The sequence below is a fragment of the Helobdella robusta genome (assembly GCF_000326865.2).
Source record: "Helobdella robusta unplaced genomic scaffold HELROscaffold_34, whole genome shotgun sequence".
NCBI lineage: Eukaryota > Metazoa > Annelida > Clitellata > Rhynchobdellida > Glossiphoniidae > Helobdella > Helobdella robusta.
The window spans coordinates 1,816,886-1,827,596 of record NW_008704659.1 but is presented as its reverse complement, the minus strand read 5'-3'; the positions used below and the strand labels follow the sequence as shown (position 1 = coordinate 1,827,596).

Below are 10,711 nucleotides of genomic sequence, written 5' to 3'. Positions count from 1 at the left end.
GGTCATCGGAAACTCCTCCAACAACTTGATCGAAGCCAGAGCACCATCGATGTTAACAACCTGAAAATAAAATGTGTTCATTTAATATTAATTTTAATATAAAAAATTTATAATTTAATTTATTTTCAATATGGATCAGTCAATTTAATAAAGAATAATTTGGTGGAATGTGACGAAATTAAAATAAATAAATTTAAAGACGGATTAACAAACAAATAATGATTAAATGGTAAATTGAAAATTTTAAAAATCGTGATTAAAAAGAAAATCATTCATTACATTATTTTCGCTGTCGAGATTGGATAAGAGGCCAGTTTTAATTTTTTCAATACTATCCTTGTTCTGCATTTAATGGCGATAACTTAGAGACGAGTTAACAGTTTAGAGTTAAAAAACTCCAGAACTGATTAAATTTGATGAACATACGAGCTTAAAACTAAGAAATGGCGACCACGGCGAAGATCTGCAGACGAGTGGAGCGATCACACCAAACTAATATCAAATCTCTTCTCTGCCTTCCTTTATAAAGCAAACCACAGCAGCCATGCGCTATCAACTGACCTATTAACTTGGCACTGACCTACATGCTATTTTTATCAAAATGTTCTCAAAGATAGTAAATATTGTTTTATTATTTTAAAAGTACTATTATGCGAAGTAACAAGAAATTATAGAGGATAATTCTTAAAAATGTTGTAAACCACTTTACAGAGTTGTAAAAATTGCACAAAGTGAATTACAAATTGAATTAGAAATTGAATTACTAAAAATGAACTATTTTATTTGACAAAGTTAGTTTTCTGATGTAGTAACTTTCTATCGTGTTTCTCATTACTTACGAATAAATCACATTTCTCATTTACATTTCTCTTAATCTTATATCAATTTTATAGTCTTTCATTAAAATGAAATAATTATCAAACAATGACTGCCACTCTTATAATACTGTTATGTCACATTTAGGCTTAAAGAAATTATTAAACCAAATTTCTTAGAATTTATCTACAAATGCTACTAAATATCATTACATTATTTTCGCTGTCGAGATTGGATAAGAGGCCAGTTTTAATTTTTATTATTACATTAATAATACATGTATTATTATTTTTATTTTTACATTAATAATAATTATTATTATACGGCTTAAAAACATAATAACTAATTATAATGGTAACAACAATGTCTAATATAATTCATAATATATCATATCGTAATATATCATATCGTAATGATCGGGCAAATGGTTATAATTTGTTAATAAATTAAACAGTGGAAATGAGTTTCACACGATTATTTCATCAATAGATAATAATGAATAATAATATTTCCCCCATTCAAACATCGCTGTATGTATATTATACATCAAATATTACAGTATATATGTTTTTATATAAATAAACACAAATAATTTTGAAAATATAAAAATGTATGCATGTGAATTCAAATAGAGCGAAGATGTTTCTATTAAAAGTCAATACCCTACACCAGGGGTGGGCACAAATCTTAAAAGAATTCTCCCTCGGGTCGAAAAAATTTGTTATTGAAGTTCATATGCGGCACATCAAAGATAAAATAGTTCTCAATGCGGCCCTCACCGCAAAAGGTTTGCCCACCCCCGCCCTATAAAATACACTAATCATCACAGCAATATATAACTATTATTTTTTTACTTAAATATCGTACAGCGATTACAAATTTTATATAAACTTTCAGCAAGAGTTCTATTGCACGTTATACTCTCCACATATCGGTGTAGGGCATACATCACAAAATAATTTTTTTTCTTTCTCTCCCTTCTTCTCTTTTCTCTTTTTCTCTCTTTCTATTCACATATATACACCAATGGTATATGTATATAAAATGTATTGATGTATAATGCTGTATATATGTATTGACTGAAAAGTGATGGCTGTATAAAAGGCAAATTTTACAAAATGAAAATTTCGTATTTTGTTGCTTTATAACAAGTGCTCCATTGATCTCTGTCGTATGTTAACATAGTTAAACTTTTCGATTCACAATTTTAATGACTAATTACCAAAAAGAATGAAATTAAATAACATTTCACCACGTCATATTTCAATTCTGTTGATTTTATTATCCCTATCCGAATTTATGTCTTATCACTTGGATGGAAACCAGCATTGTTACATGCAGTTTCAAGCTTGGAAAGCCTGCGAAACTTCAGTGAACACGTTACATTTCGACTTCGAAACTAGGAGAGATGGGGCGTTGATCATCTACTCACAGTCGAACTCGGCGAATAGTTTCGAGTTTTTAGAGGTTAAAATCGTGAGAGGACAATTAAAAATACGGTATAAAGTGCAATCTGGCAATCATGAAACTTTACAGGTATGCGGAGATAGTTTAGACGATGGAAGTTGGCATAATTTAAATGTAACGTACCTTAAAAGTAATTTTACCTTCTTCGTTGATGGCTACAAGTGCTCGAGTAAATACAATCTTCCAGTTAGAAAGAATTTATTAAGCCCTGAATCGATTGAGTACCGTAAGGCCGGTACTGAAGATGATGATGGATATCTTTTTATCGGCGGTATACCGAAGAATCGATTCGATAAACCGTTAAAGTTATCGTCGGTCAAATACCAAACGACATTTCAAGGTTGGATCAAAGAATTGTTTCACGAAATTTCTAAATTTATGATTTATTGAAAAAAAAAATTTTCATCTAGCGTTTTAAGTTATATAATATTATATAATGCATTTAGTGCATCAGATTCCATATAACGAACGCACAGACACAAACGTCCACACACATACGCACATATATATAATTGTTTATTTGATTACTTATATACATATATATATATATATATATATAACATAATTGACTACTACAAATATATACTGACCTTGCGAATAAAATCTCCATCCAAATTAAATGCCAAGCAAAAGCATCACCTGACTGATACGCAGGTACAATTCGACGCGCCATGAAATCGGACTGCGGGGGAGTGGCCGACGACCTGACCTTGTTGGGAGGTCACGGGGTCAAGAGTGAAGTCGAAGATGTCTGCGCCGTCAACAACGTCTGCAAGAACGGAGGCAGATGCATCAGTAGCGATGGGGGACCCGTCTGCGAGTGCCACTTCACTAACTACGATGGGGTCAACTGCGAACGAGGTTAGAGGTCGCGGGGTAGGTCAGATATATCAGATTAAAGTCAGATGAGTAAGGTAAAATGAGTTAACGTAGGTTAATTAGGTCATAGGTTGTAATTGGTCATTAGTTATTTGAATGGTAATTAGCTCAAAGTTTATAATTAAGATAGATCAGGCCAGGGATTGATTGTGTTATATAACTGGTTGAAATAAATTTAAAGGTTAAAGGTTTTATTCAATCACGTATTTTGTTTTAATGAATGTTTTAATAAATACTTAGAAGGGGTTTGTTGGAAGAATAAGAAAAAGACGGAAACGTAACGATCAGCATGCAGACACATGCGAAGACAAAAACGCGCACACACACACACACACATACAAACACGCACACACTCACTAACATAAACAAAATTTAACCACAACCTTTACAAAGCAAAATTTGTAATTTTTTTGAAATTGTTTTTCAACTTGCTTTCGTTTCGTTGCGTTTTTAATTGATTACCTACCACTTCAGTAGTTTTGTCCGCTCGTCACCACCACCAGCAGGCGATATTTCTATCACTTTTCCTTGGCTTTTCTCATCGGCGATGGTAAAATAAAGTAAAATATGTGACGCGTAGAAACAAAAGTAAATACAAAACAGCAACTGCAGCAACTACTCCTACTACTACTCTAACTCTACTGCAATTACTATTACTGCTGCTACTACCACTACTAGTGTTACTGCTGTTACAGCTACAAACACTGCTACAACTGCAGCTGCTGTTACTACTACTGCTGCTGCCACTACTACTCGTGTAATATTTTATATTACAACAATATTCTTAACGAAAACAACAAAAAGTCATTGTTATCTGCCTCTAAAACCTCAAAACTATTGACAGACAAACTATAATAAATATTCTATCGAACAGCAGCACGAACTATGACACACACACACACACACACACACACACACACACACACACACACATATATATATATATATATATATACACACACATACACACACGCACACACACACACTCGTGCGCGCGCAGTAAATATTCGCCATTTGAACCGTCACATCTCGCCTAATGATTTTCGATGCAAGCAAACAAATAGATGCGATTAAGACCGCCAACAGACCGGTCATAATCGTATTTGCATTTGTGTCGGTACTTGTCGGTCTTCACGAATATTCACTAGGTACGCGAACTTGCGAATAGTCGATATTTTTCGTGTTTTAACCCTTTTGACTTTGCCCATGAACTTAAGGAAAAAACTTTTGCATTCATTGATTTTTTTCTTTAGTTCTTTTTATAACAAATAACAACTTTTTCGAGCATGCCTTTTCATGGGGAATTTGTGAAAAATCAATGATAAAACTAAATTTATTAAAAAAAATGCTTTTTTTAAATTTAATTTGAAAAGTTACAATCTTAAAATTGACTTTCATAACGTTATAATTTTATTTATAATCTATTTCATCAATTCAATTTTTCACATATTATAAAACTTGTGAAAATCTTTCTATAGAGAGTCACGGAGATGTGCTGATGATGATGGCCAGTGATCACGTGGTTTTGGCTGCCAAATCAGGAACGGTCATATTGTCCGGCAGAGAAGTGGTCAGTTTTTCATTTAGGACATACGCGTCTGACGTTCAACTGCTTCTTATTGGTTAGTGGTTTGATTGGCCGGTTGTTTGATTGGTCGGTTGTTTGATTGGTCGGTTGTTTGATTGGTCAATTGTTTGATTGATCGGTTGTTTGAATGGATGGTTGATGGGTTGTTTGTGTGGTTGTTCGTGTTTTGATCCCGTTCTGAATATGTGTAATTTTGCTAATTTTGTTCGTTGAAGTTTTGTTTGCTTTGCTGATATTTGTTTGTGACAACCATTGCGTAGGCGCATGGCACTATTTATTTCTTATCAAATTATTTACACAAAGTGTAAACTCAACTCGATGAAGCTTATTAACAAACAATTCTAAAAACAGCAGAAATATATAAAAGCATCAAATTACAACAACATCAAAGCCAACAACAACAGCAACAAAACACAAGCCATCACTACCACCACCACCCACAACAACAACAACAAAAACGAAATCTTACAAACTCACAAACGCGCCAAAATTGATGAGTAACGCGCGGGTTACTTAGCAACAACAACAACAACAGACGGAAGTAGGGATGGGCGGTTAATCAATCGAATATTTTGCAGAACTTTCGTCAAGAACATATAGCCCCTGGGAAATTTTCTTGGCCTATTGCGATGATGTAAAATTATTTCAAACATTCTTACGCATGACCGAATCGTATAAATATGTTAAGACTGCTGCTGTTGTTGGTGTTGATGGTGTTGTTGTTGCACTTGTTGCTGATGTTGTTGAAATTGTTGTTGATATTGTATTTTTTTGTTGATGTTGTTGTTGTTACTGACGTTGTGGTTGCATTTTCCGATGATGTTGTTTTGTTGCAACTTTTGTTGATGTTGTTGTATTTTTTTGTTGATGTTGTTGCGCTTTTTGTTGACGTTGTTGCACTTTTTGTTGATGTTATTGCACTTTTTGTTGATGTTGTTGTTGTTGCATTTTTTTGTTGGTGTGCATTTTAATGTTTTTAACGTTGTTATTGATGCTAGGTTAAATTTTTGGCAACTGATATTGTTGATTTTATCATACACCCTGTTGCTCCTGTTGAAGTTGTCAATGATTTTCTGCATGCGTTGATGTAATCGTCGTTAATGTAGTTCATATTTTGATTGTTGTTGCTGTTAATGTAATTCATATTTTGAATGTTTGAATGATTGTTAATGTAATTCATATTTTGAATGTTGTTGTTATTCATGTAATTCATATTTTAAATGTCGTTGTTGTTAATGTAATTTCCCTTTCGAATGTTATTGGTTTTTGGTGTCTATCGCTCATTTCCTACACTCAGACATACACATCTCACACATACTTATACACACACACATCTCACACACACGCACATTCACACACACACGTGTACACATACCACAAACACAAAGCCATACCATCATGCATAGCACATCACTTTTAACACTTTTTTTGCACTTGACATAATTTTTATGTTCACCTCGGTTATTTTTATCGTAATCAACTTAACGTCACTACTACCAACCAAACCACCACCAACCACAACCAACCACAACCAACCATAACACTACATCCCACCACACCAACAACCGCAACGACAACCAAAACCCACCACACCAACAACCGCAACGACAGCCACAACTCACCAACATCAACGACTACATATCTAACAGAGGACAGATCGTCAGCTTTACAAGTCCATCTCAAAAACGGTTACCTGGTAGTATTTCTACACGGACAGCAGGACAGCACGGAACTGGATGTTCACTCCGAGACGAAAGTCCTCAACGACAATCGCTGGCACGATGTTGTCGTCCTCAGAGAAGCCAGAGAGGTTGAATATTTGCCTTATATTTAAAGTGAAGTATAAGATTAAGAAGTATAAGCCAGTAAAGTGAAGAAATCTTCACTTTACTGGCTTGTTCATTTTTTGTTTTTGTTGCTATTGTAACATTTTTTTTGTTAGAGTTTGTTCGGGTAGATATCATTTTTTACATAATATTTGATTTTCTGTCATATGCGGTAGATAAACTTAATCGCAACAAGCAAACAGTTTGAAATATGTAGTGGTTTTTGAATTTGGCGTAGACTAAACTTGAACCATATCAGCGCGCCTAATAACAACATGAGACAGTACTTTTACTGCCCGGACTAACTCCCCAGACTACAAAATCATCCTAGTACTAGGCAGATTTAAAGCTAGAAGGATGTAAATAAAATCTTAAAAAAAACACAAAAAACAAAATAATTACAAAGAAAATCATGTGATCATGAGGTAATTTTGAAAAATTTGTTTCAGCAATTTAAGAAAATTTTGAATTAACCTTTTAGAATTTGAGGAAGACTAAAAATTAATAACGGCCAGATGTTAGGCGTTTAATCAAACATGCTTGACACGAGCCATGGATCGATTGGTGGTGGATTGGTTGATTGAAAGCCAGCTTGGTTTTTGTTACTTGATTACTTGCTTGCTTCTTTGATTGTTCGCTTGATTGATAAGTCAGTGTACCAGTAGCCTGTATGTAAAAATATCTTTTATCGCTATCAACTTAATTATTAAATAATTCATTATTCTATTTGTTAGTTGGTTCTATTGTGTTAAATATCACTATTTATTTACGTCTTACATATTCATATGTTTATTCATTTTTTTAAAATTTTAGTTGATTATTTAATTTTTTATGTATTCGTTTAATTATTTAATTAATTTTTCGAATAAATCGTTAAAAAGTTTGTTTTGCGCGCGAGAAACGCCAGTGGTCACAGAGGTCGTTTTTCATTTTATTTTCTTCAAGAAAAAATATTTCAACGTCTGCTCTTGCACTATTTGTCGCGATTTTATAAAATTTACATAATTTAATATAATAATAATTAAAATATTAATATATATTATTATGAATTTAATTTATTTCAATTATTTGTTTTGTAAAATTTGGTTTATTAAAATTAAAAATTATTTTATTTTCAGCTGGTGGCGAACAGAGGTGTCTGTCAAGTGAGTTTCATAATACGCGCGCACACACACACGCACACACACACATACAAACACGCACATAAAAACACACACACACGTATACACACGCATACACATACAATCAATATGTTATGATTGAAAAAACGAATCTTCACACATAAAAAATAAATTCTCTATCGCTTTGAAGTCACCGAAAAATAATAATTGACTATAAAACAACCAAATAATTTTATTTATATTACGAATTCTAAATTATTCAGATTAAAGATGAAACTAAGTAATAAAATAAAATAATAAAATAGTAGTAAATAATAAAAAAATAATAGAATAATTAACTCCCTGAGAAATAATAACAGAAAATTACCGTTATCTTGTCTGAGCCTAACAGGCAAGAAAATCATTTAGACATCAAAGACGTCTCTGATGATGAAAAAGTTCTCCTAGTACTGCTGTGTTATGTTGCGCGGTCATCAATATTCGCCGAGACTACTTTATCGCTATCTACACATCCTCTGCCTACTAAAATGATGTCGAAACAATTTGTCTTCCGCGTTTGTGTGTGTGTGTGTGTGTGTGTGTGTATGAGTGTGTGTATATATATGCGTGTGTGTTTGTATATATGCGTGTGTGTGAGAAGTATCTTTTATAAAGGCATGTTTTGGCGTGCGTGTTTTGTCTGTTATTTGTGGGTTTTTACTTGTCTGTGTGTGTTTCTCTGCGTGTCTGTGGGTACGCGTGAATGTTTGTGTTTGTATGTGTGTGTGTGTTGCGTGTGTGTGTGAGTTGTGTGTGTGTGTTGCGTGTGTGTGTGAGTTGTGTGTGTGTGTTGCGCGTGTGTGCGCGCGCGTGTGTGTGTGTGTGGTTGTCTCTGTATCTGTCTGTATGTTTGTATATTTGTGCGGGCTTGTATATCTTAGCGTATTGTTGTGTATATGTTTAAATATAAGATTGTTTGTGTAACAGAATTTTTACATCTGATCAAAATAAGACCATACGTTTTTATAAATCTAAAATTAATAGATGTGTTTTAAGACTTGAAAGTACTAAATTTAGAAAATTAATTGAAAATTTCATCGATTTAAATTTAAAGAGAGAGAGAGAAGAGCGTATGTCCGCCAATATGAAACCATTGTAAACCATTGTTTGCCGTGCAAACATATCAACATCAAATAACCCAACCATTCGACCATTCACACCTTCATTTCTATCGTTCTAATTGATTGAAAATATCTCTATTTATTTATTATTTATTTTTCAAATTTTTTCCCTTGAAAATTATTTATAGATTTATCTAAGACAATATTAAAAAACTTGTGTGTGTGGTATGTGTGTGTGAAAGATTATATTTAAGATAATATTTGAAAACTTGTGTGTGTGTGTTTGTGTGCGTGTGTTTTGTGCGTGGGATTTCTTCCAGACAACGTTTAAAGATTTATGCGTGCGCGCCGCGTGCGTGTATATGTTTGCCCGCATCAGTGAGGTTAGATAAAATCTGCAAAATATTTAAAACATGTATAGATGGATGAAAAAATGGTTGAATACGTGGATGAATTGATAGATGGAAGGATATAAAAATGAATTGATAAAAAGATAGGTGGATGAATGGATAAAAGAATGACGTAGATTTTTTTTTTATAAGATTTTGTTCAACGTACGCTGACATCTAAGGGGACCGCATCCACAGGTAAAGGCAAATGTACTAATTCATTTTGATTGCGCCCAACCAATTACAATAATAGTAATAAATACTGCTACTACTACTACTACCGCTACTACTACAATACTACTACTACTATTACTACTATTACTACTACCGCTACAACTACTACTATACTAATACTATCACTTTTACTGCTGCTACTACTACTACTACTACGACGAAGACAATTACTCTTGCAGTTTAATTATAAAATACAAAATTTTAAAGAACAAATAGCTAGAATGAAAAAAAGATTAATCAACTTGGTGAATAATATTCACACACGCGCACACACACACACACGCGTGCGCACACGCACACAGACATACATACACATATGTAGATTGTATATGAAATATGGTAGAAACAGGAGCCAGCGATATGCAACATAGACCTCTTTCATCTTAGATGTACACACATTCAATAGAAAATTGTCCTGAGTTATCCATAGATAATAATTCTTTGTTATCATCTCCTCTTCCTATGATCATGAAGTCATCGTGACGTCATCGTCATCATCATCACATCCAGCACATCGTCATCTTATGTTATGTCAGTTATTTACTTTTTAAGTAGAGTTTTCGCACGTACACACACACACACACACACACAATTCTATTAATTAATATATAGATGAAAAGAGAGAACGAAAAAGAATGAATGAAGTCGGAAGATCATAAAATTAGCGGGGAACCAAAAATTTTATGATTGTGAATTGTGAGAAAGTCCCTTGATGAGTTTACCTTTGTGTATGTCTGCCAAACAGGAAATTGAATTAGGTTGGAGTGACTAACAACCGCATACTTAATTATGTAGCGCTTGATTTTAATTTTACATTGTAGAAAAAGAAATTAAAAGAAAATGGTACAGTGATACACTGGTTTTGACTGAAGTTCCTTAGATACTTTCAGAATGAATATAGTTAAAAATTAGTCGTCAAATTTTTCAAAAATTAATTGTTAACAAATAAAATTATTTCAACAAAATTGCAAAAACTCCATAAAATCAAACACAGTTCGTTAAAAATTACAACGCTGGAAGTTTTTTGATAACCTTTGCTGAAATAATAATAGTACAATAATGTTACTACCGGTATTAACATGAAGTAGTAGTAGTTGCAACAGCAGCAGCAGTAGTTGTTGTAATAAAAGTATTAGTAGTAGTAGTAGTAGTGGTAGTAGTAGTGGTAGTGGTAGTAGTAGTAGTGGTAGTAGTAGTAGTAGTATTAGTAGTAGTAGTAGTAAGTAACCGCATTAAAGTGAATTAAATTGTTTGCGGCGCTTTTTATGAATGATTATTTGTATAGGTGACA

At 33.1% G+C, this 10,711-nt stretch overlaps 1 protein-coding gene across 1 annotated transcript; it reads left to right on the top strand.

Annotated features, from left to right (window-relative positions):
• Positions 1–2,151: 2,151 nt before the first annotated feature.
• HELRODRAFT_175690 (hypothetical protein) lies at positions 2,152–6,624 on the top strand (the record flags this gene model as incomplete). Its single annotated transcript, XM_009023091.1, has 6 exons — positions 2,152–2,623; positions 2,938–3,144; positions 4,227–4,310; positions 4,641–4,732; positions 6,362–6,446; positions 6,548–6,624. 6 exons carry the CDS (start codon positions 2,152–2,154, stop codon positions 6,622–6,624), a joined length of 1,017 nt encoding a protein of 338 aa, XP_009021339.1.
• Positions 6,625–10,711: the final 4,087 nt, after the last annotated feature.